Source organism: Miscanthus floridulus, chromosome 2 (genome assembly GCF_019320115.1).
Source record: "Miscanthus floridulus cultivar M001 chromosome 2, ASM1932011v1, whole genome shotgun sequence".
Classification (NCBI taxonomy): Eukaryota; Viridiplantae; Streptophyta; class Magnoliopsida; order Poales; family Poaceae; genus Miscanthus; species Miscanthus floridulus.
In genome coordinates, this window is record NC_089581.1 from 168953998 (window position 1) to 168981776 (window position 27779).

General features: G+C 45.7%; 1 protein-coding gene across 1 annotated transcript; it reads left to right on the plus strand.

Annotated features, from left to right (window-relative positions):
* The first annotated feature begins 16533 nt into the window (after positions 1-16533).
* LOC136540588 (auxin-responsive protein SAUR76-like) lies at positions 16534-17769 on the plus strand. The gene has a single exon (XM_066532589.1). The coding sequence runs from the start codon at positions 16677-16679 to the stop codon at positions 17040-17042; it is 366 nt and encodes a 121-aa protein (XP_066388686.1). The 5' UTR covers positions 16534-16676; the 3' UTR covers positions 17043-17769.
* The last annotated feature ends 10010 nt before the right edge of the window (positions 17770-27779 follow it).

Here is a 27779-nt window from a genome sequence, read left to right on the forward strand (position 1 = left end):
GGGATGTGATCAATGGTTTAGTCGTGGTTGACACTTTAAAAAGCGTGCACTTCACATTTTGGGTCGGTCAGCCGAGAGTGTGTGGTCACTGCGTGCCTAGGGCACCGCTGGCCACCCTGACCGGGTGCCTAGCATGTTGCACACTACTACTGGCACCACTGCCGATGCCATTGTGGCTGCACGCCGCCCTGTTGCCTAGCCTCGCTGTTCACTAGTGCTGCTACCATCGCGTCGCCGCTACGCCGCGTGCCGCCCTCCACTAGCTTTGCTGCCATTGTTGTTTTAGCTCGGGGTGCAGTGGCATTGCATGGTCATAGCCACCATCGCCAACACGCGCATGTTCCCTCTACGCCGAGTCGTCCCACCAAGGGCACTACGCGCATAGGGCCATGACACCCCCACGTGCACCTACTCCACCTGGCATCCGCGTCCCACCAAGGCGGCATAGTGCCCCTCTACACACCGTGCCACTGCCACTACCACCCTTGCTCTACCCGCATGTGTATCATCCTTAGTCACGCCTTTGTCCTCTTCTATTAAGTGGCAAATGCTATGCCGCGCTTCCCAACCTCCACCGCTTTGAATGGCGTCGTGTCGGCCTGACCGAGCCACGCTAAAGCTAAAACCGCAGCGCTTGGTCACCTCTAGGGTAATTGCGCTCACCTGAGGCTCGATTGGGAACCTAGCTACGTGCCAAGCCAGCCCGCTGCCATAGCCATGCGATGTCGAGCTCCAATTTGGAGTTTTCCTCGACGCCGATCATCTTATGGCCAAATTCAAGCCACTCCAGAGCACCCCCTTCATAGAGTTTTAGCATCCAATTTTGTGGCACCGTTATCTTCGTCTTGATTCCCTCTACACCCTGCGCACCCCACTTGCACTGCCACTACTTTCCTGACGCCGCTAACGTGGCCACGCCACCACAGTCCGTCGCTGGGCTTGCCATGTGCGTGTGGTCGGACATGCCCGGTCCATCCTCGGTCAAGCCACCACCTCAGGTAGCTATAGGGTGAGTTGCTGATGCCTACCCATTGGTTCTATCACCTCTGTTGTGACTAGGCTCTCTAGAACACGGCTGCCGCCGCCGCAGGGTGTCCACCACTGTGGAAGGAGCTCCTAGACGCGTCCTTGTTCATCTCTTCATCGTCCATCGATTCGCATTTGCACCTAGGTGAGCATCGGTCTCTTAGAGGGGACGAGGAGGGGCCTAGATGGTCGGCGTGGCTGTTCAGTGCCATTGTCACCGTGCCGGTGCGCACGGGGGTGGCCCGAGGACCTAGCCATTATAAAGAAGAGTTGTTGCGAGGGCTATTTTGCTTAAGCGTCGTCTGTAGGAATAGGCCGCATAGTAGTTGTGTGAATAGCACATAGAGTGGGGGCATTTTCGCAAAAGTACCAGCGCGCGGGGGCTCCTCTGCTGTGGGCCACCTTCGCGCGTGTGTGGGCCACGTGAGTTGAATCTATTTTTTATTTTTCTAGAAAATGAAAATAGTTTCATATTTTACATTCTAAGTTGAACTTTGAAAATAGATATCAATTCATATAAGTATCTAAAAATTATGAAATAAAATCTGTTGAGTTCCAAAAAATATTGTCTATCTGATAGTATGGTTAGTTTATACATGTCTGTGTTGATGCTAATGTCTATTAAATCATTTAAAAGTGTTTAATGTTATTTAGATTAATAATTGTATGAATTTTTGTGACAAATTGGTAATAGCTTTAGCCATAAAATTTTTATAGCGGGTTCATTAGATTATTATGTATTCATTGTAATTTTTGTAGCCTTAGAATAGATTGAGAATTATGGTAGCTAACACTCCTTGTTTTAGTATATATATTAAATTGGTAACCAAAAATAAGGATGCCTTTAGTTGCTAAGATAAGGCTTGAAAGCTTTCATACCTGTTGAGTGGGAATGATAGGTAACTTAGCATCTTAGTCATTAGAGTTAGCTTAGTAGCTTGGTAGATGTATTCTTATTTTAAGAGTTGTCGTTGCCGTATTACTAAGTGTTGCATCATCGTTTCATGTATGTAGATAACGAGTTGGTAGAGTACGTGACCGTGGGCGAGCTAGAGTATGAGAAGATAATCGAGGAGTATAAGGAGGAGATCCTCATCCAGGAGGGAGCCCTGGAGCCACCAGCTACTAACTTTGCTGACACCACGCCTGCCCAAGGCAAGCCCCGGTGCATAACTCTTATTTTGAATAATCACTGAATATATATATCTGTGATGTGCATTTATGTTATAGGCATATTATGGAAACTACATGCATAGATATACCTACCTATGAGTCCTACTATTATAGGATCGAGTAGCTGCTATGCTTAAGATTTTTGGTAGCATGAGTAACCTGCCGTTACTCACGATAGGTGATTATTATTATCACTCTCATAATAAAATGGTGAAAGAAAAATAGAGACCGGGCAAGAATATGGCATAGGTATTAGTGGGTGTAAGAGGTTGTGTCTCGTGGCCAACGGGGCATAGCTTAGTTACACTGTTTTCCCTGTCCATGTCGATTAAGGATCGACTGTTGCATTGGATTCTAGTCAGGTCATAGAGTTATTATCCTAAGCACATACTTATTTATGGGAGCAGGTGTGGTAGAACCACCTAATCTAATGCCTTTCAGGAGTGCTCGTCTTCCATTAGATTTCATCTTTCATCTTTCAGTTCTTACTATGATGCTAGAGTTAAGACAAGTCATACTAGAACACCGGCGATTCATGAATCAATGCCCCCAGCTAGGTACCCCAAAACACATGCCCCGCTTGTACCCTAAGCACAAGTAGGACCAACCTACTATCCTCCTATTATGGGGTCTAGGTCCCTGTCCAAACTGAAATTTAAGCCTCCGCCCATAAGTCCCAGACTAAGTGCGGTGCAAGGACCTTCTAACCCAAAAATCACCATGATAGTCGATTCAGAAAGAGCCGGAACCCATGATAAGAGAGTAACAAGTCTTTCAAACGCTCATACCCAAGTATGTGCTTAGGATAATAAGTCAGTGACTTGCCTAGCGTCTTATGCAATGGCTGGTTCTTAACCGACACAGACAGGGAAAGTAGTATAACCAAGCTATGTCCTGTAGCCACAGGACACAACCTCTTACACCCACCAATACCCAAACCATATCCCTGCCCGGTCACCATTTTTTCTTTCCACTATTTATATTTTCCAAGTGATAATAATACAGTAAGATATTTCCTATCTCTCGTGAGTGACATGCAATCACTTGATTTCTACTGAAGTCCTGTAGCATAGCAAACTTCACAATGCTGTCATACTAGTAAGACTCATAGGATAAGGATATATATATGCAAGTGGGTTTCATTCAACTCCTTAAAACTTAATACACAAATATAATTTAAAGTGCAGAATAATAGGGGTTATGCACCAGGGCTTGCTTGGGTAAAATTTAATTAGAAGTTAGCATTCCATCATAGCGATCGATCTTCAAAAGCACCATTCCTTCAGCAACTCCCGATGACTCCGTGATCCATCGACATCCCTATTATGATATGCAATGCGATACAATACAAAGACGTGATTAATCAACTACAACTATGACCCATAAATTATGATTTACGCCTTTCAAGTTAATGAGGTAGTTCTAACAATGACCATAATTAGGCTACGTATCCATGTTGTCGAATAAGCCATTATTTCCTAATAATTGTTTTAGTTATACAATTCCAAGGTGTTTCTTTATTTCATTCTATCGATTTAATCTTTATTCGAAATATGGTATTATTATCAAGCTAGCAAACTAATTATTCTAGAGCTACAAAAATTAAGTGAGCAGTTAATAATATTAGTAATTTACTGTAAAATTCTTAGAGTCAACACTATCACTGATTTATCATAGAAATTCCTACAGGTTCACCTTTTAACAATATTAAGCATGTTCAAAATAGTTAGAGCAACCCTAAAAATGTACCAAATCTATGTGAACAAAATACACTATTAAATAGATCAAGATTTTAGGAACTCAACAAAACTAGTTTGACATTTTTATGATTTTTCTATGATTTACTACAAATTTAAAAGTTTACCTTATAAGCTAACTTAGAAATTACTCTACAGATCAAAACGGGTCGGCGTCAACAATCTCGGCCCAACACGGAAATAGGCGCACGCAGTCCAGTGGCGTGGCCAGGCGCATAGCAGACTAGACCAGTGAGCGGCCTAGGCAGGTGGGGCGCACGCACGGATGGCCTTGACGGACGCGGCACAAGGCCGGCCCAAGCACGCGGGCACGAACAACCCAGGCGGCAGGGTGGGGTGCCAGTGGCCTAGCAAGCCAGGTAGGCGGCCCACCGGCGCGCACGTGGCCCAGCACAAGCAGCACAAGACCGGCCCAAACGGGACAGGCGGTCGGCGATACTTTCACGATGAGGCCCCCAAGCTCTCCTCAAATTAATCCATGATACAAACTCACTATTCCTGAGAGTCACATATTTTGCAATAAGAACCATATATAACTTTCTACTTCGATTCTTACCCTTCTCTTCATCCTCAAAAGCAGAGTACATACAGGGGAGCACCGATCGGTAGCGAGAACGGTGCATCCAGGCGTGGTGACTGCGCAATGGTAGCACGCATGCGTGGGGAAGGAGTGCGTGGCCAGGTGATGGCAACCACGATGCATCGAGGTGGTTGCGGGGCACGGGGCCGGTGAGGCAAGCTCCTCGGCACCGAGCGGCATGGCGTGCTTGCGTGTGCGGTGGTGACGATGGAAGCGGACAACGGTGGGGACGCACGGAGGAAGAGGAGGGGCGTTGGCGCTACACGTGGAGAACAACAATGTGGAGCGTAGCGGGCTCAGTGCCCTTGAGGTGCTCCTTAGCGACGGCGAGGACACCGACACATGGCATAGGAGGAGCCACGGGTGTGAGGTTGAGCGAGGTGAGGCAGAGCCATGGAGGTTCATGCATGCTCGTGTATGCGGTGGGCGGCGATGGGAGCATGGCCACAGCGATGCTGTGGGCGGGTAGGAGGAGTGGCGACTGTGACCTCCAGTGGCAGAAGGCAAACAAAGAGAGAGGGCCAGCGGGGTAGGCGTGAGGCGTAGCACGGTGGCACAGGCACTGTGGCTGCTATGGGGTGCGAGGAGCAGGGAAAGGAGGGGCAGCGCTGGGGACAATGCGAGGGGGGGACTGTAGGACCAGCACAGGCACAGAGGCACGCACGTGCTCGCGGGGGAGGAGTTGGTGACGTCAATCCTGGTGGTAGGAGAAAAAGAGAGGGAGTGAGAGGCCGGTCTGGCTCGGCTTGGCAGAGGCAGACAAGACAAGTAAAGGCTCACAACAAAGGCAGACCGAGGCACCAGAGGCATTCATGGTGCCACAGAGTGAAGCAATGGAACAAGCAAACGAACGGTGGCGCTTAGCGTGGCATGGCACGAATGCATGATAGAACCATGTGCTCCCATTTAAAATTTCAGACATGACGCAAGCGATGGAAAGAAAGACAGGGGCATAGGCAAATGGACACGTCGGGGTGTAGAGCCATGACGGAACACGTGACGGTGCATAATTGCAAAGCAAGACGAGTACGGTGAAGCCACGCTAGGAAAAGTAAATGAAGACTGCTAAGCTGCTGCGCTATCTCACATTAGTAACGTGTTTCACACCAACCACGTAAATTTATGAAGCGGCCAGACAAGCAGCTGCCGTGGGTACGTTACCAACTTATCATAGAGACTAAAATGAGTCTATACATAAAAACATGTCACTAGACTAAGGCTTCTCAACTGAGCGCGCTTATCAAAATAAACACGTGATATATCGGTTTACTAATTTAGACCATTAGCAATATCTAGGCACAAGGAGATTTTCAACAAAGCTCAAATTTAAATTAGATTTAAAAGCTATATATATATCATTCCATTTATTAATGGATTTTATTTTATTTATAAAAGTTGCTTTTCATGCTTAATCTAATAGAACAAACCGTTCGCTATTCATTGGCTACAATTGTCGTTCAACATTCCTAAATATCTTTACGCACCGAGTAATTTAACTTGGGCGTTTATTTGAGTCTAGAAAACTAAGTCACATATGATTCACTTATCACATCAAGTATGTTTTAAATCAAAAATCTGAGAAACTTGTTTCAAAAATTTTTCTTAGGCCTAAATCATGGTGCTAAATAAGATCGTAACACCAGGGTGTTACAACCAAGCCCCCTTAAAAAGAATCTCGTCTCGAGATTCGAAGCAAGAACCAGAAGAGGGGAAACATGATTGCATTACATAAATATGAGATTACACGAAAGATTACATGACTTCAAATACTAACCCACACGGGGATTTAGAGATACATGGTCAAGAGCAATCTAGTACAACCAAGGCTTAATCTAGAAGTCGAGATAGACGAGGACAATAGAGAAACAACAAGATAATAATTATCCAAAACATGGCGTATGACCAACAGATCCAAAAATAATCGACTGAGAAGTCAAACATCGTGAACCCTAAGATCGACTAACCAATGGTACACTTGAACTCCTTCGACGAACCAGATCCTTTCTTCTTCTTAGATTACACCATCACCTTAGACTAACAGACTAGGCTACACAATAATGACCAGATCTCATAGCTCCACTCCGAATGTGAGGGGAATGGGGATGAGGAAGAAGAGCAAGGATCAAGCACATTTTATAGTGGCGAACAGAGGTGGGCGCAACACACCGGAAGTGAAGGTGGCGTGAATGGCATACACAAACGATTCATGCCATGGGAATAAACACGGCCATGGTGCGCTCCCCGTGCCAGCGAGCGGAGGTGGAATAAAGGAGGGGAGATAAGAGGGTGTGCTCAATGAGGGAGGCAGGCGGGCGGTCGTGTTTGTAAAAGAAGAAAGAAGGGAGTGGAAAGGGGGGGGTCTAGTATGGGAACGAAGGCGTGGGGGTTAAGAGCCGACTGGATGCTGGGGAAAAAGGGAAACACATAGTGCATGAAGATGGCGAGTGCGGCACGATGCCGCAGCCGCATGAAAATAGGGCTCAAGGTCCAACATAGACGACGCTCACAGGGCACGTAGCAAAACAATCCGGCAGGCATACTACGGTCAACTAAACACAGGACTTGGGACATGACGTCCACGTTGGCTTTAACAATTTCTCCCAACTACCCGTGGCTACCTTCCTTACTACTCTTCTTTTTCTTTTCCTTCCTTGACCACAATATGTACCAACCTTTATATGAACTGAGATCACGACATATATGCTTCATCCAAAACCACCTCCTCTTGTTTACTTTGAGAGAACACTATTTCATCAACCTATTGTGGATTTCCTGTTTGAACACCTGAATATTTTCAAGGAATATTTTGTATCAAAAGCAGTATGGCGGTGTAACTTGGTAAAGGTACTTGGTCAACAACCTCGATACCAGCCTGTGTCGAGTAGCATCACCATGTGTCAGCTGTTCCATAGGGAGCCCTTAGTTTTATCGCAGCACCATAAGCTATTAACCAGGCAACTATTACCACCTTATATGCCATGATGGCGGTGGGGTCATAGACCATAGAGTAAGAGGAGTATTGCAAGGGAAGATTCAAACAATAAGGGTTCCCTTCACAACAAGGGACAAGGAATTCAAATCTAACGACGAATTTGATTTAAAGAGATTCAAGTGTTTTATTGGGACATCCATAATTAGTTGATACAGTGTCCTATGTCATTCAATCATGGCTGGTCTACTGGTATCTAAATAGTAACTTCTCTTATAACCCGCTTAATCGCCCTTGAAAACTCTTAGCACGTCTCACGAACTTAAGGGTAGATGGACGCAATAACACAGCGAAATGAACAAAATGCACATTCCAACGGTCTTATACGAGTACATCATACATGCATTCAGGCTCCTATTCATGACACATCATTCCCTATGGTCCGATGATCTCAACAACTACGGACGACAACAACAGCAAGGGTACAATACTAGAGAACAACGACAAAAAGCACTACTACTATGGGTACAACATCCCAAGGAAACTAATCTACTCTAGGCCATGAAACTTCATTCCCAAGCTCGGTGAATCCTTCTACCGCCCTAGCTATGGATCTACCTATTCTCTTGGCAGTGGCTGGGTAAGAGGAATCAAGGGTTCTACTTCTGACACATCCGAGGGTGGAGGTGCTAGTGGTGCTACAACACTAGTTCTCCTTCTTTCTGGCGGATGGATAGGGATTCCCTCTAAGATTGAGGAATCATGTCATTCCATAACCAGTGTCTTCTGCCTGGCCCTGGTGACAAGATAGGCCTCACCCAACTGATGGACATGTTTATCTTTAGGCTCCTTCAGAGCTTTTGACATGGTAGTCTCTCAACTCTCAGCGGCTGCCGCACTAGCATGCACTTTGGCAAGTTGCACCTAGAGCATCCTAGAGAAGATCTCAGCTTCCTCGGCACGCCAGAGGCATGTACTTAGCTCCAAGGCTTGTCGATCAAAATGCTCATCTAGAGCAAGCAGGTACGTGGTCAAGTGCACCACGGTGGACTATCCTCTTGCGCATCCCGCCCTTGCAAAGCCTCCATGCGAGCCCTCCATGCCCGCCGATTCTTGTCCAAAGGTGGAAAGAACCTCATGGAGGTGTAGGCAATGGGCTCTTTATAGATCTGGTAAAGGTATCGCAAGGCTTTGTGGGCCACAACCTGGTAGGTGTTGACAAAGCAAAACCCAGTTGTGGTCATATTCTAGGGTTCGGTGATGTCGGGGAACTCTTCACTCTTCCTGATGTAGACGGTAACCTCACACCTCTTGGTGCCATGCTTCTCAAACTCACGGCCCTCATACTCGGAACGATCTTTGACTTCGAGCTTTTGCAGGGTGGCATGTAGGATTCTGGGAAAACCCTCAATGTTTAGGTAGTAACTACTAACCTAGGCTCCTACCATTCCTGACGGTGGTTGTGAGGAAGGACTAAGCAAAAAGCTTGCTTAAAGGAAAAGCTAGGCGAGCTAAAGTACGTCGAGTGGTGGTAGCAATGGCTAAGCCATGCTCTACTTATAAAGGTAAAGCGTTCAGTGGTCCTGACGTGGTCCACCAAGGGTTCCTGCACGAGATCGCTTCGAAAGAAGTGACCAATTTTTTGCGCGTTCGAGATGAGCGATGTCCGAGGCCATTACAGACTAGTATGACTGTAGGGCAAGGGTTTGACAAGGAAAAGAGTACGGGGAGATGTGGGTCATGATCGGCGTGAACCACGGGCGAATGTGGAGTACAAAGCCACAGTGCAGAATTAACTCTAGAAGAGGAACGAGTCAGTCATGCACAATACGACACGCGTGACACCTATAGATGGCGTATCCGCAAGCAATACATCACTACAATGCACAACCAGGATATACATGAATGCACATCCTATACATTCTTTCACTGTTGCCAACATATAGGACAACCGTTCTTAGATTTTTGGCACATCATTCTCTCCCTATAACTAGTCGATACTATCGGACTATGCTCGAGTCAGTGTACCTGCAGAAAAATTGATTAAGCCTACCTAAGTAAGAAGAGTGTCATCTATCCTGGATACATAACCATAGTAATAGGGCTACTTATATAACTTCACATACAAACGTCCTATTCTTTTAAAAAGAATTTGTTGTCAAAATTTCTTTTAGAAAAGGTTTTCAAAGCTTTATTTTCTCATTTGTGCTCTGATACCACCTATGGCACAACCGCCTAATCTATTACCTTCCAGGAGTGCTTGTCTTCCATTAGACACTAAGCACTTGAGGGAGGACCCTAAATTACTCGGTTTCGTCAGGCACACCCTAGGGGAGAACCCGAAAATCCACATTTTCCCATCAGGATCACAAATGAGAGAATAAAGCTTACATTATTCTTAACCATTTCTTATATCACTTTTAATACAACATCGGATTTTAATATTTATTGTGATAACAACGAAATGTAATCATATTATCAGAGTTGTGAACAATTTAATTTAACAATGGAATATAAACATGTGATCAGAATTACAACGAAAATAATTATCTATTCATGACATGATGAAACATTGATATATAAACTATGATAACAGATTATAAAACTTTAATTTATAAAAATATTTAGTAAGAGTTATAAATAAAAACTATGATCGCAGCGTAAAAGAAATCCTCACTGAGACTACCAGGAGGAATCCACATACAAGGGTCAGCTCTAGCATCCACCTATCACCCGCAATAGGAGGAAATAAAACCCTAAGTACTCAATTGTACTCAGCAAGACTTACCCGATAGGAGGAAAGAAAAGACTCCAAGGATATACAAGGCTATCTGGCTTGTGGGTTTATTACATCTGCAGGAGCATTACTAAAAATACGTCCTTATATTCGATTTTTATTAGCAGTGCATTAGTTCATTAACTACCATTCTATGTAAGTACCTGTGCTACTTTCAAGCGGGTGGTAAGCAATCAAATTTCCTTTTTTTTGTATTTCATCTTTCAGTTCTTAGTACGGTGTTAGGGTTAAGACAAGTCGTACCAGAAACGTCGGTGATTCATGAATCAATGCCCCTAGCTGGGTACCACGAAAACACACACCCCGCTTATACCCCGGGCACAAGTAGGACCAACCCACTACCCTCCTGTCATAGGGTCTAGGTCCCCATCCAAACTGGGACTCCAAGCCCCTGCCCCTGAGTTCCAGACTCAGTGCGGTGCAAGGACCTTCTAACCCAAAAACCACCATGACAGTCGGTCCGGAAAGAGCCGAAACCCATAACAAGAGAGTAATAATTCTTCCAAGCGCCCATACCCAAGTATGTGCTCGGGATAATAAGTCTATGACTTGCCTAGCGTCTTATGCAACGGTCAGTCCTTAACCGACATAGATAGAAAAAGTAGTGTAACCAAGCTATGTCCCATGGCCGCAGGACACAACCTCTTACACCCACCAATACCCAAACCATATCTCTACCTGGTCACCATTTTTTCTTTCCACCATTTATATTTTCCAAGTGATAATAATACAATAAGATATTTCCTATCTCTCGTGAGTAACAAGCAATCACTCGACTTCTACCGGAGTTCTGTAGCATAGAAATCTATACGATCCTGTCATACTAGTAAGACTCATAGGATAAGGATATATATATATATATATGCAAGTGGGTTTCATTCGACTGCTTAAAACTTAATGCACAAATATAATTTAAAGTGCAGAATAATAGAGGTTATACACCGGGGCTTGCCTAGGTAAAATTTAATTAGAAGTTAGCACTCCATCATGGCAACCGATCTCCAAAAGCAACATTCCTCCAGCAACTCCCGATGACTCCGCGATGCATCGGCATCCCTATTATGATATGCAATGCGATGCAACGCAAAGACGTAATTAATTAACTGCAACCATGACCCGTAAATTATGATTTACGCCTTTCAAGTTAACAAGGTAGTTCTAACGATGACCGTAATTAGGCTACGTATCCATGTTGTCCAATAAAGCGTTATTTCCCAATAATTATTTTAGTTATACAATTCCAAGGTGTTTCTTTATTTTATTCTATCGATTTAATCTTTATTCGAAATAGAGCATTGTTATTAAGCTAGCAAACTAATTATTCTATAGCTACAAAAAATACAGTGAGCTGCTAATAATATTAGTAATTTATCATAAAATACTCAGAGTCAACACTATCATCGATTTATCACGGAAATTCCTACAAGTTCACCTTTTAACAATATTAAGCATGTTAAAATAATTAGAGCAACCCTAAAAATATACCGAATCTATATGAACAAAATACACTATTAGATAGATCATGGTTTTAGGAACTCAACAAAATTGGTTTAGTATTTTTATGATTTTTCTATGATTTACTACGAATTTACAGGTTTACCTTATAAACTAACTTAGAAATTGATCTACAAATCAAAATGGACCAACGTCAATAATCTCGGCCCAACGTGGAAACATGCGCACGCGGTCCAGTGGCACGGCCAGGCGCACAGCAGACTAGACCAGCGAGCGGCCCAAGCAGGCGAGGCGTACGCGCGAACGGCCCAGACAGACGCGGCACAAGGCCGCCCCAAGCACGCGGGCGCGAACGGTCTAGGCGGCAGGGTGGGGCGCGAGTGGCCCAGCAAGCCAAGCAGACGGCCCACCGACGTGCACGCGGGCCAGCGCAAGTGGCACAAGATCGGCCCAAGCGGGGCGCGCGGCCGGCGGTACTTTCGCAATGAGGCCCCTGAGCTCTCCTCAAATTAATCCACAGTACACGTCACTATTCCTGATAGTCACATATTTTGCAATAAGAACCATGTATAACTTTCTACTTCAATTCTTACCCTTCTCTTCATCCTCAAAAGCAGAGCACATACAGGGGAGCACTGGGCGGCAGTGGGAACGGCACATCCAGGCGTGGTGACTGTGCAACGGCGGCGCGCGTGCGCGGGGAAGGAGTGCGCGGCTGGGCGGTGGCGGCCACGGTGCATCGGGGTGGTTGCGGGGCACGACGGCCGGCGAGGCGAGCTCCTCGGCACTGGGCGACATGGCATGCTTGCGCACGCAGTGGTGACGGTGGAAGCAGACAATGGCGGGGACACGGGGAGGAAGAGGAGGGGCGTCAGCGCTACACGTGGAGAATAGCATTGTGGAGTGCAGCGGGCTCGGCACGCTCGAGGTGTGCCTTAGCGACGGCGGGGACACCGGCGCGTGGAATAGGAGGAGCCACAGGTGCGAGGATGAGCGAGGCGAGGCAGAGCCGTGGAGGTTCGCACGCGCTCACATATGCGGTGGCTGGCGACACTGCGGGTGGGCAGGAGGCGCGGCGACTGCGGCCTCAAGCGACAGAAGGCAAACATAGAGAGAGAGGGCCAGCGGGGCGGGCGTGGGGCATAGCATGGCGACGCAGGCACTATGGCTGCTACGGGGCGTGAGGAGCGGGGAAAGGAAGGGCAGCGCTGGGGACAACGTGGGGGGAAAACTGTAGGACTAGCGCGGCCACGGAGGCACGCACGCGCCCCCGAGGGAGGAGTTGGCGACGTCAATCCTGGCGACAGAAGAAAAAGGGCGGGAGTAAGAGGGCGGTCTAGCTTCGCTTGGCAGAGGCAGACAAGACAAGTAAAGGCAGACAACAGAGGAAGACCGAGGCAGCAGAGGCATTCATGGTGCCGTAGAGTGAAGCGACAGAACAAGCAGACGTGGCACGACAGAGCCATGTGCTCCCATTTAAAATTTCGGACACGACGCAAGCGATGGAGAGAAAGACAGGGGCATAGGCAAACGGACATGCCGGGGTGTAGAGCCACGATGGAAAACGAGACGGTGCATAATTGCAAAGCAAGGCGAGTACGCTGAAGCCGCGCCAGGAAAAGTAAATGAAGACTGCTAAGTTGCTGCGCTATCTCCCGTCAGTAACATGTTTCACACCAACCACGTAAATTTATGAAGCGACTAGACGGGCAGCTGTCGTGGATACGTTACCAACTTATCATATGGACTAAAACGAGTCTATACGTAAAAACATGTCACTAGACCAAGGCTTTTCAACTGAGCGCGTTTATCAAAATAAACACGTGAGTATATATATATATATATCGGTTTACTAATTTAGACCATTAGCAACATCTAGGCACAAGTAGATTTTCAACAAAGCTCGAATTTAAATAAGATTCAAAAGCTATATATATATATCATTCCATTTATTAATGGATTTTATTTTATTTATAAAAGTTGCTTTTCATGCTTAACCTAATAGAACAAACCGTTCGCTATCCATTGGCTAGAATTGTCATTCGACATTCCCAAATATCTTTATGCACCGAGTAATTTAACTTGGGCATTTATTTGAGTCTAGAAAACTAAACTTGGGCGTTTATTTGAGTCTAGAAAACTAAGTCACATAGGATTCACTTATCACATCAAGTACATTTTAAATAAAAAATCCAAGAAACTTGTTTCGAAAATTTTTCTTAGACCTAAATCGCGATGCTAAACAAGATCGTAACACAAAGTGTTACAGCAGGGAAGGCTTGTTGCTCTCTTAACGTAGGTTCCGGCTCTTTTCGGACCGACTAATTGAAGGTGGAGATGGTGGAGGTCTAAGCACCACACTAAGTCCGGGACTCAGGTGTGGGGGCTTGGAGTCCAAGTTTGGATGGAGATCTGGACCCCTTGACAGGAGAGTGATGGGTTGGTCCTGCTATGTTTTGGGGTACTCAGCTGGGCACATTGATTCACGAATCATCGGGTAATCCGGTACGACTTATCTACAATGTAGTACCGTAGTAAGAACTAGAAGATAAAATATGCTGAAATGAATCTATTTGCTCAACTCTTGCTTGAAAGTAGAACAAGTGCTTACCTAGAATAGTTAGATAATGAACTAATCATGACTGTTAATAAGAAACATACTTAAGGATTCACTACTAGTATTGCTTTCCGCAAAAAGGAAATACAGCAAACCATAAAACTTATCATATCCTTTGGAGTCAGAAAATTATATCCACTAGTCGGATAAGTCTTGCGAGTACATTGTGTACTCAGGGTTTATTTACCCCCGTTGCAGGTGCAGTTTGAGGAGTAGCTGTTGTGTGAAGGATTCTTCTGGTAGGCACATACGGGTCCTTGTATATTATCGATAGACGTTTATTTTAATTCCACTGTTTAAATTTTGCACTATGAACTTGGTACTGTAATAATGTATTTATAAAAACTCTGATTGTATGAAATAGACTAAGTATTGTAAACTCGTTCTCATTATTGGACCCTGAAGGAAAAACGTGGATTATTCGAGTTCTCCCTTAGGATGTGCTCGACGGAATCCGCCTGATGTAGCTTACTTTCGGGGTGCTTAGTGACTGGTGGAAGACAAGCGTCTCCGAAGATGTACTATTTTCGAGTTGTTCTTCCACATAAAATAAGTTCAGTGTCCCAAATAGGGTCTAAGGAGGCAAAAATGACTTCTTTTCCTCATTGTGGCATTGGCGGTGCGCCCAGGGCAGCCGGTGGATTTGTGGCCTATAGAATCTAGGTCTTCGAAGTTTTCTCTTTTTACAAGGGTCGGGCCCCGGGGTCTAGATTGTTCATGTGTTCCAATGTGAAGTCCTAGTGTGTTGAGGGGGGACGTCAACTAAGGCTCCATTTGGCGTAACTTTTCGAGCAACTTCACAAGTTGTTTGAAGCTTTTTTTTATCAAATGAGTATTTTTGAAATAGAAACAAGATGGATTAGTGTGGGATGAAGCTGAAACTAGTTGTTTCTTCCTGCTTCAACTTGCTTTGTGGGCTCCTTTGTGGGATTCTATAAGAGTATATTTTAAAGAGCTCTATATTTTAAATCAGTTTTAGCTCTATGGATAGAGCTACTCCTGAAGTTTAAAAAAAATCACTAGTGAAAAAGGAGCTATGCCAAACAAAATCTAAAGAAACGAGTTACAATCACCTCAGAGGAAAAAGTGCAGATGACCAATCTACCTATACTAGTTCCCAAAAACAAATCTGCTTGGGAGTTAGCCTTACGAAGAAACAGTCCACAGCAACGGAACGGAACTGATCCGTCAGCTGCGCCCGTACTCTAAGAGGGAACACACGCATAGAGAGTCAGAGTTGGTGATGGCTCCTGCTGCACAAGCCTGCAAGCACGATAGTCATCCGGGCGGCGCGCGCGAAACTTCCGTTGGGCTGGACCGTTGCCCACCACGACGTGTTCCCCGCGCGGCACGAGTACCGCGTGCGGCGCCACCACAGGTCCACAGCCACAGAGGCCGCTTCCGCGCCGCGTCAGGACTTATGCCTTATAAGCCGTATTTGTTTAGTCAACTAATAATATTTTTCTCTCACAACAAAGCATTCAATGATACTTTCAACCATGCTTATGAGCCAAACGAACGGGCATCAGGCGCAGTCGTCACCACGGTTCGGCCACTCGGTGGCGCGCGCGCCGCCACCCAAGAACCGAACGGAGCGCATGTCTTTGTCTGTCTTGGCGTCGCACGCGCTAATACCCGGGCGGTGCTTTTCTACGGCCAAGCAGCCGATGGAGTCATGGAGATGAGTCAGGTAACGTACAAGTTGTTAGTACACGTGAGAGAGTGTGAGACACACCATGACGAGGCAGCATGAGCCGAGGCCGAGCCGACGGGCCAAGTCAGACGGGCAAGCCCCAAGCCCCAAGCCCCAAGCCCCAAGCCCCCAGGCCCAGGCCCAGGCCCCAGCGAGCGACAACAACGAAGCGGAACGGCCGAGTGGCGGACACGGAGACGTGGTCCCGTTCAGGAAATACGCCGCGGCCTGTCCTTTTCCGCGATCAAGAGGCTCAGCAATCAGCATGGCCAGGTCCAACACTCCAACCCAAGTACCCAACGGCTATCCCAAGACAACAAAGCTAGCATCCAATGGAAGTAGCACTTTTCAAATAAACCCTCTACTTTACCTAGAATCAGATACGTTTAACTAGACCACTCGTGCACATAGTACATCGGGTGATTCCCGTAGGTACTAGGCCCTGTTCTGTAAATTCTCCCCAACGGTTCGTTCAACCTCCCCGCCGTCTCATATAAACGAGTTGGCTACACCCAGACCCAGCCAGAAGAGCCTGAAGACGGATTCAGCTGCCACAGGCCCACAGCACGCGGAGACGATCCCGAGGAGCAGCAGAGAAAGCCCGCCAAGAAGCAGAGCGAGGCACCCTCCGGCCACCGCCGTCGTCGCCATGGCCGGGTGCTGCGTCTTCCTCCGGTGGCCGTCGGCCTCGCCGCCCCGCATCGGCTACCGCCCCCTCGACGCCGCGGGGGCCCCGCCGTCGCCGGCCACGGTGACGGTCGTGGTCGGGAAGGAGCGGCGGGCGTTCGCGGTGGACCGCCTCGTGCTCGACTCCTACCCGTTCCGGCTGCTCCTGGAGACGGTGGCGCACAAGGAGGACCGCAGGGGCGGGGGCGGGGGCGGCGCCATCTTCGTCGACATCGACGCCATCCTCTTCGAGCACATCCTCTGGCTCGCCTGCGACGCCCGGTCCATCTCCCAGATCCTGCACCTCGACCTCAAGGAGATCATCGACTTCTACGCCCAGGACGCGTGATGATGGTTATATTCTCTGCTCCGGCATGCCCGAGCCCGGCTCCTTCCTTGGATGCAGCGGCTCCGTCCTGCACGTTTTTTTTTTGTTTCGTTCTTCTTCGTCTTATGCTAATGTGCATATTGATGAACTTCTCTTACAATGATACTGTTGGAAATAGTGAAATACTGAAGTGAAGTATTACACATGGCTGATAGCCATTTCTCACTTCCTTTCAGTTCTTTGGATAGCAGTAATTGGTCCTTCTGAAGTTTGTTCATCAGCTTCTTTAACTCTGTTTCTCCTTCGTTTCTGAATTCTTTACCATTTACAACAAGACGTCGTTAAACACGCAACACAATTAGAATTTAGGAGGTTGGAGTTCGGTTCTGGTCATTTTCACTCAATTCGGTGTTAAAAAATGGAGTACATGTACATAGAGGAGGCGTTGTAAGTTTGCTCACAAGCTCTACACAATATTATAGCCATCGGCTACTGTCTGAAACTCTGAACATGACGTCCACCAACTCAAAACTCTTGACCATTTCGTTCTCACTATCTGGTGATCCACCTGTCGACTACCTAACAAAGAAACTGCAGAGAAATTGAAACGTCCCAGCATTATTGTGGGACTGACGAGAGGAAAACAACGGGGTTGTTCCTTCTAGGCAATCGCATCTTTTTGTGTATACACCGGACAACTACCAGCTATCCGAAAAATGTATTGCCGATGGCCCGAGAAATGTCAGAGATACGCTAACGCTTGCTTGTTTCGTTGGCAATCTTCAGTTTTCTACCATTTTTTTATTTGTACCCCGATTATATTTTTCTTAGCAATAATAAGAATAAATGCATATATAATATAATTTTATGCTGCAAGATTCTTTTACCACTGAAACCTATTTAAAACACGGGATTTTTTTTTTCTAAACTCTGCATTTTTTCTATGAAATGGAACTGATTACTGTGCTCGGTCGGTGATGCCTGTTGCTGCTACTTGCTCAATCAACCAAGTGCTCGCATGCCCTACTTGCTCAATCATTGACAGCATCAGTGTCGGTGTTTTGGTCCGGCGGATCCTCAACCAACTAGTGAAAGTGTACTGCGTGTCCCTAATCCTAGATGGTGATGTAAAGAGACACAAGGTTTATACTGGTTCAGACAATATGTGCCCTACGTCTAGTCTGAGAGAGCGATCTTGTATTCCTTACACCGAGGTGCTTGTAGTAGGGGGGCTTACAAGTTGAGCGAAAGAGGGAGCTAGTCCCAGGTCTCTGCGTAGAGTGACGTGGGTTGCTTGAGATGTTGATCTCTTGCAGTGAGAAAGCGTGTGTGTTACAGAGCGTTGTGCGTTGCTTGCACGTGTGAGTCCCTTCCCCCCTTTAGAAGCGGCCCTGGTCACTCCCTTTTATAGTCGAAGGGAGGCACAGGGGTGGTACATGTATTTACTACATGGCGTTTTGTGAGCAGAGACGGCATAGTCACTCCCTGCAGCTCGTCACTGTGACGGCATGGTCGGTGGAGCGGTCTTGTCCTCGGTACACTAGAGCGACGTGCCGGTCACGTCTGATCCTGTGCGACGTGGGAGCTCCTGTGGTGGCATGCACGCCTTCTTCTGTTGGAGGCGTGCTGGTCACTGTATGTTTGACCGGCGCGGAGAGCTGAGGCTGGGTAGATGCGACGGCGCGGGTGCGCTGATTCCGAGGCTATAGGAGCTTGGCCCTGTGCATGACGTGGGAGCTCCTGTAGCTTGACGCAGGGTATGGAGCGTATTGCGGACGACGTGCCGGTTCCAGAGTGCTGACAACGTAGAGAGCCGAGGCCCAGTCGGTGCAGAGGCTGAACCATTGTGGGGGGGGGGGCTCGGAGGGCACGAGTCCTGAGGCTATAGGAGCCCGGAAGCGAATAGCCGAGGCTCAGAGGGAGCAGTTGGTCTTGTACATCGATCCCGAGGCTACAGGGACCCGGACTTGACTTTACACGCCGCGCTGTCCTTGGAGCAGGGGTTAGGCAGCACAGTGCAGCATGGGTGTCAGCCGTGGGCACAGTGCCGAGCACAGCGGCCGGTAACCCCAGCCCCGTCCTGTCCCGAATGGCATGGCGTCGATGTGACTCCCGTCTCGTCGGCCACTCCATTGTATCGTGCCGTCGTTCGGCTAACATTGCGGGAGTGGTTGGACGCGTTAGTTGGATGTTGAAAGCATCTAGGCCCCTAGTTGGATTTCGGTGATTAATGTCAATACAAGATTACTATAACTAACGTGTGTTTTGTAGAGGCAATTAAGTTAGGTCATGGTAATGGAGATCGATTGGGCAATCGAGGTTGTCATGCCCCTACGATGGAAATCGTTTTGGTTTTTAAAGGATGGATGACAAGGTTAAGGATAACTAGTTCTAAGTGTCGATTGGAGTTGGAGAGACACTTAGAGTAGTTTAGGACTTTGTTTTTCCTTTGGCCGTACTATTAAGGAGGGTATGAACGGGTAGCTTGACCTAGTTGAGTCTAGTGAGTTAGGTATGGTGCACACTTGTTAAAACTAGCTCTAGGTAGCTCCTATGAATATCTAAGATCCTTTGGAGCAAACTTCATTCACATATGTTCAAAAGTTGGAAGTGAATGGAGGGTCAAACACTAACCAGACGCTGGCTTCGGTGCGACCGGACGCTGGCCGTAGGGTCCGGTCAGTTCATTTGACCACGAAGAACAAGTCTGGTGTGACCGGATGCTGGAAGGTTGTGTGACCGGATGCTGAGGGCTAGCGTCCGGTCGACTCCAGTAAGGGTCCAGACTTGGGAAAAAGTGACCAGACGTGTTCGGTCAGTGGTGACCGGACTCTGAGTATCCAGCGTCCGGTCGTTTACAGTAAGCATCCAAGAGCGACCGGACGTGTCTGGTCGGTACTGACCGGACCCTGACAGCGTCCGGTCATCACTTGAAAACTGTTCGTAGGTTGAACTGACCGGAGCATCCGGTCAAAACGATCGGAGCGTCCAGTCATCCCGCAGAAGCTCATAACAGTTCATTTTTCAGGCTGCCTTATAAATAGAAGCTCCACTCGTGAGTGAAGTAACTTTTGCTCATTCCAACAGCTGAGAAACACGTTTGTGAGTGCCAAGAAGAGCAAGGTCCTAGTGAGGTGTTTGTGATTTGAGAATCCAAGAGAGTAGCCTCACTAGCAAATCAAGAGTAGCAAAGTGTGCATCCATCTTCTCATTAGGCTTTGCGTGGTCAAGTGAGAGTTCGTGCTTGTTACTCTTGGTGATCGCCATCACCTAGACGGCTTGGTGGTGATTGGGAGTTTGGTGTTCACCCGGCGGAGCTTGTTGGTGACCCAACTCAAGTTGTGAGCGGTTTTGGGTGATTCGCCATGATGGAGTGTCGAAGAATCAACCTGTAGAAAGCACTTGATCCTTGCACGGATCAAGGGGGAGCTACACCCTTGTGCGGGTGCTCCAACGAGGACTAGTGAGGAGTGGCGACTCTCCGATACCTCGGCAAAACATCGCCGTGTTCCTTTCTCTCTCTATTTACTTTGAGCACTTACTTTGAGTATTTACGTTGAGCAATTCAATACTTGTTTTACATCTATAGAATTGCTTGCTAGAGTAAGTTTGGAACATAGGTTGCGAGGTTGTTGTGCATTAGTTTGATTTAAACACTTTTCTAGGCACAAGAGGTTAATTGGGCTATCCGTAGGATTTGATTATTGCAAGAGAATTTAGAATTAGCCCAATTCACCCCTCCTCTTGGACATCTTGATCCTTTCAATTGGTATCAGAGCCTTGTGCTCACGTTTTTAAGCTTAATCGCTTAGAGCAAGATGTCTCATGGGGATGGACCTCCTCCTATCTTTGAGGGAGATGATTTTCCATATTGGAAAATCCGCATGGAAGCGTACTTAGAAGCTTTAGACGTTGGAATACTTAGAGCCGCCTCTCAAGGGTTCCCAACACCTAAGAATGCCACACAACTTCAAGGCGATGAAGTGAACTATGAAAAATGGAATGCAAAGGCTCGCAACACAATCTTTAGAGGCCTTTGCAAAAATGTGTTCAATCATGTAAGGAACCACAAAGACGCCCATGCACTATGGTCGGACGTTTGTGCGCTCCATGAGGGAACCAAGAGTGAGCATAAGGAACGCTATCATCTTGTAATTAAAAAGCTAAATTCTTTTGAGATGTTTCCCAAAGAAAGTGCTAATGAGATGTATTCTCGATTAAATGTTCTTGTAGAGGAAGTCAATGGGCTTGGACTTACTCAAATGTCACTATCCGACGTTGTGAGAAAAATCTTGAGTGTCCTCCCCATTAACAAATATGGGCACATTGTGACCGTGCTACATCAAGGTGATCTTTCCACCGCTACACCGACACAAATCTTGGGAAAGATCAATGCTCATGAGATGTACATGCACATCACACCACAAGATGACTCATCCTCTACAAAGAAGAAAGAGAAGGACTTAGCATTCAAAGCTAGCCAAGACAAGGGCAAAGCAAGACTTGAGTATGAGAGCTCAAGTGATGAAGATGATGAAGAAAGCCTTGCCCTCATGGTGAAGAAGACCACCAAGATGCTAAAAAGGCTAAACAAGAGTGGCATCAAGTTTGATGGCAAGAAGAAGAAGTTCTTCACTAGCTCAAGAAGAAAGCCAATCTCTGAGATGGATTGCTATAATTGTGGCGAACTTGGCCACCTAGCTCATCAATGCACAAAGCCCAAGAAAGACAAGTTCAAGAACAAGGGCAAGAAAGATGATTCAAGCGATGAAGATGAAAAGAAAAAGAACAAGCCCTACAAGAAGAGAGATGGCAAAAAGAGGGAGTTCTACAAGAAGAAGAAGAGTGGCAAGGCCTATATTGTTGGTGATTGGCTCACGAACATTGATTCATCAAGTGGATCATCCGATAATGATAGTAACGATGAAAAGGTGGCCGCCATTGCAATTGATCTTGCAACTTCACCGCCATCATCGCCATCATCCTCTACACACCTATGCCTTATGGCCAAAGGTGAACGCAAGGTAACTAAGAGTGATGATAGTAGTGATGATAAACATGCTAGCGATAATGATAGTGATAGCGATGATGATGACTCACCTACATATGATGATCTTATCAAAATACTAAGAAAATATACTAAGATCATTAGAAAGAGTAGAGCTACAAATGAAAAACTTGATGCTAAAAATGATTCACTCTTAGCTAAGTGTGATACATTAGAAAAGGCTAATGATGAGCTCAAAGAAACAAATGATTCTCTATCATCCAAACTCAAGGAGCTCAAATCTTCTAAAAAAGAGCTTAAAGATAAAAATGATAAACTTGAGTGGGTGCACAATGAGCTTATCACTAGTCACAACAAGCTAAAAGATGAATATACAACTCTAAAGATCAATTATGATACCCTTATTTTTGCACAAGAATTCTTACCAAATGAGCCACACGATGCTACTAACCTGTTGTTAAGATTGATATAGCTACCTCATGTGATGATTTAATCGATGAAAGCATTGAGCATGGATCTAGTAGCACAGGCAAGTAAGTGGTTGAGTGCAATGACTATGATGAGTATGTCAAGCTCAAGAGTGACAATGAGAAGCTCATGAAAGATCTTGAAGAGATGAAAAGTCACAACACCATTATGCTAGAAACTCTTGATCATGACAAAGAGTTGATCCTTGAGAATGAGAAGCTCAAAGAAGAAAACAAGAAACTCAAGGAAGAGAAGAACAATGATGTTCTCAAGGAAGAGAACAAGAAGCTCAAAATGGAGAAAGAGCATCTCAAGGTAGGATTGAGCAAGTTTGCTAGAGGCAAGCATCTCCAAAGTGAGCTACTCATGAATACTGTCATGAAGATGGATAGAAGTGGCATTAGATATATAGCAAGTATAGAGAAGAAGAAGGCTCAAGCTCAACACCAACAATCAAAGCCAAAGCCAAAGCCAAAGAGATGTTTTGAGTGTAGACAAGAAGGCCATTTTGCTCATGAGTGTCAAACTCCACCACCACAACCCTTGCCCAAGCATGCTAGACCCTTTGCTTTCAATGCTCACTACATGCTTAGAAAAGATTCTAGTGGAAAGATGAAAGTTATGTTCTTAGGACCCCCTAACAAGAGTAGGCCTAAGAAGATTTGGGTGGCTAAGTCACTTGTTGAGAAGGTGAAGGGCCCTCAACAAGTTTGGATCCATAAAGCTTGAATCTCTTATGTGTAGGTGAACTACAAGACCGGTGGAAGTCATTGGATTATTGATAGTGGTTGCACTCAACATATGACCGGTGATCCTCGTATGTTCACCTCACTAGATGAAGAGGTAGATGGACAAGAGAAAATAACATTTGGAGATAATTCAAAGGGCAAGGTCAAAGGATTGGGCAAAGTGGCAATATCAAATGATCATTCCATCTCCAATGTGCTCTATGTTGCTTCATTGAGTTTCAACTTGCTATCCGTTGGACAATTATGTGATCTTGGCTTCCAATGCTTGTTCACCGAGAAGGAGGTGGTTGTATCTAAGGTAGATGACAATCAAGTGATATTCAATGGATTTAGATACAACAACTTATATCTAGTTGACTTTACCTCTGAAGATGCAAACTTGAAGACTTGGCTATTCACCAAAACAACACTTGGGTGGCTATGGCATAGAAGACTTGCTCATGTTGGGATGAGCTCACTCAAGAAGCTTATGAAGAATGATTTGGTGAGAGAATTGAAGGATGTGAAGTTTGAGAAGGACAAGCTTTGTAGTGCATGTCAAGTCAGCAAGCAAGTTGCAAACACTCATCCAACCAAAGCTTTCATGTCAACCACAAGAGTGCTAGAACTCCTACACATGGATTTATTTGGACCAACAACATACAAGAGTTTAGGAGGAAATCTCTATTGTCTTGTGATTGTGGATGACTATTCAAGGTATACATGGGTGTTCTTCCTTCATGACAAATCCAAAGTTGCATCTTGTTTCAACAAGTTTGCCAAGAGAGCTCAAAATAAATTTGAAGTGAAGCTCAAGAAGATAAGAAGTGACAATGGCAAAGAGTTTGACAACACAAACATTGAATCATATTATGATGAAGTTGGAATCAAACATGAAGTCTCCACAACCTATACTCCTCAACAAAATGGTGTAGTTGAGAGGAAGAACCGGACTTTGATCACTCTTGCAAGGACAATGCTAGATGAGTACAACACCCCCGAAGCTCTATGAGCGGAAGCAATCAACACCGCATGTTATGCATCCAACAGCCTATTTCTTTAAAAGTTCCTTGTCAAGACACTATATGAGTTGCTTAATGGGAAGAAGCTGGACGTCTCCTTCTTTAGGGTGTTTGGTTGCAAGTGCTACACCTACAAGAAGTGGCAACACCTAGGGAAGTTTCAAAGACGTTGTGATATAGGTTTTCTTGTTGGCTACTCATTGAAGTCCAAAGCATATAGAGTATTTAATCATGCCACCGGCTTGGTTGAAGAAACATATGATGTGGAATTTGATGAATCTAACGGCTCCCAAGGAGCACATGAGAATCTTGATGATGTAGGTGATGAACCATTGAGGGAGGCTATGAAGAATATTCCGGTGGGAGACATCAAGCCAAAAGATGATGAAGATGATGTACAAATCATTAACCAACCTTCTTCATCAAGTGTACCACAAGATGGTGAAAAAGATGGGAGAGTAGAAAATGAAGATACTCATATCTCCCATAAGCAAATGGTGGTACAAGCACAAGATGTTGATGCTCCACAACCTCCTCCTCAAGAGGTCAATAGAAGAAATACACCTCTTCTACAAGATCATCCACAAGATCTCATCATAGGGAGTCCATCAAAGGGTGTAATGACTCAATCTCAAAAACTTACTTCATTTATTGCTCATCACTCTTTTGTCTCTTGCTATGAGCCTACCAAGGTAGAAGCTCTTAAAGATCTGAATTGGATCAATGCCATGCATGAAGAGTTGAACAACTTCACTCACAATGAAGTTTGAAATCTTGAAGAGCGATCAAAAGGTGCAAGAGTCATTGGAATAAAGTGGGTGTTCCGCAACAAGCAAGATGATCAAGGTGTTGTTGTGAGGAACAAGGCAAGACTAGTTGCAAAGGGGTTCTCTCAAGTTAAAGGTTTAGATTTTGGAGAAACCTTTGCACCGGTTGCAAGATTAGAAGCCATCCATATCCTTCTTGCATATGCATCACATCATGAAATGAAACTATATCAAATGGATGTGAAAAGTGCATTCTTAAATGGCTTTATTAATGAACTAGTCTATGTTGATCAACCTCCCGGGTTTGAAGACCTTAGATATCCTAATCATATTTATAGGTTGTCCAAGGCACTATATGGGCTTAAGCAAGCCCCAAGAGCTTGGTATGAGCGCCTTTGGGATTTCCTTATTGAGAAGGGCTTCACCATTGGGAAGGTCGACACCACACTATTCACCAAGAAGCTTGATGGGCATATCTTCATTTGTCAAGTATATGTTGATGATATCATCTTTGGATCATCAAATGAAGACTCATGCAAAGAATTTGGTGAATTGATGTCTAAGGAGTTCGAGATATCAATGATTGGTGAGCTTACATTCTTTCTTGGTTTTCAAGTCAAGCAAATGAAAGAAGGCATCTTCATCTCTCAAGAGAAATACACAAAAGATCTTCTCAAGAGATTCAAGATGGATGAATGTAAGCCAATTAAGACCCCAATGCCTACCAATGGACATCTCGACCTAGATGAGGGAGGTAACTCGGTTGATCAAACTCTCTACCATTCTATGATTAGTAGCTTGTTATATTTAACCGCATCTAGGCCCGACATCATGTTTAGTGTGTGTATGTGTGCTAGATTTCAAGCTAGTCCTAAGGAAACACATTTAATTGCCGTAAAAAGAATCCTTAGGTATCTTAAGCACACACCAAGCATTGGCCTTTGGTATCCCAAAGGAGCTTTATTTGAATTAATTGGCTATTCCGATTCGAACTACGCCAGATGTAAAGTTGATAGAAAGAGCACATCCGGAGGGTGCCATTTGCTTGGTAGATCACTTGTGTCTTGGTCCTCCAAAAAACAAAATAGTGTGGCTTTGTCCACCACCGAAGCGAAATACATTGCCGCGGGTGCTTGTTGTGCATAAATATTATACATGAAATAAACTTTACTAGACTATGGAGTAGTTCTAGAGAAAGTATCTCTTTTGTGCGATAATGAAAGTGCGGTAAAACTTGCAAATAATCCAGTTCAACACTCTCGCACCAAGCATATAGATATCCGCCATCACTTTCTAAGAGATAATGTAGCTAAAAATGATATATCACTAGAAGGTGTAAGATCCGAAGATCAATTAGCGGATATCTTTACTAAACCGCTAGATAAGGCTATATTTTGTAGATTGCGGAATGAGCTCAATGTACTTGATTTTAGTAACTTCACTAAAAATTGAGCTTGTGTTGTCCCTTGCATTCATTGTAATATACAACATGTTTAATTTGTGGCAATGCATATAGGGCTTGTCTAACATGGTTAAGATAACCGCCGTAAAGCGTGTGAAGAAGCTTAACCTTGGATCAAACTTGACAAGCAACTAGATTTACTTACAAGTATTACATATGCATGAATGTTGTTTTGTCGTTTTGTTCCATTTGTTCTCTTGTTGCCTATTTTCTTAAAAAGAATTATAGCCCAAGGCAAAATATTTTGAAAAATATGAGGGTTTGAGAGAGGTCACTCACATCAGTCCCAATTGGTGTTTATTTGGATCTTATTCAAGTTGGGACTTGATTGGGAACAGGCAGCGCGAAGGAAGGTTGAAGGTTTGCTAGAAAAGGTGCACTGGATGCTGCACCGGACGCTGCTGTCCAGCGTCCGGTCAATTCATAGGAGGTGAACTGCTACTGAAGGAGTGACCGGACGCTGCTTCTGTGCGTCCGGTCAGGAAGGGTTTAGCGTTCGGTCGATTGAAGGAAGACCAAGGTGTACTGACCGGACCCTTCATGCGTCCGGTCATGGACCACCGGACACGTCTGGTCCCGATTCCAGAGGATTTGGACCTCTCTGGAATCGACCGGACGCTGGGTGGTAGCGTCCGGTCGCTACCACCGGAGCGTCCGGTCAGTGGATCTCGCGCGTCTTCAGGACTCTTTTCGATTTCCTTTTCTATCGCGTTAGGGGGATTATTTAACCGCGCCTTCGTGTTCCTCTTCCTTGACCTAACCAGCGCCGTCAAATGCCCTAGCCCAAGCCACCACCGCCGCAACACTGCCGTAGCCTTGCCCGCGCCAGTGCTCTGCATCGGCCACCTCGCGCCCACGCTGCCGAGCCCGCAGCTGAGCTACGTGCCCTGGCCTCGCACGCCACCGCGCTCAGCCCCCTCGCCAGCCACGTGCCACCGTACCTCGCCGCGCCACCGAGCCGAAGCACCACGCTCTCTCCCCTGTCTGCGCTGCCAGCGGCTATGCCCAGTCTCGTTGCTTCTTGCGCCAGCCTGCTGGTCATCACTTCATGTGCCCTAGCCCTATCATCTCCTTGATTGGTAAGGAAATTTTTTTTTCTTTCAATCTTGATCTATACAATGGTGACCTAGATCGATTTGTAGTCTCTGATTCACCATTACATTCAGGACATTTACCCTAACCCTAGCCCAGTTCCGAGGATCCCCCGCATGACATCTTATCTATTCTCGGATCACTGATCGTCAGGTAGAAAGCCACTCAATTCAAGTTCGCATCTACATTGCTTTCTCTATTAGGATTTCGC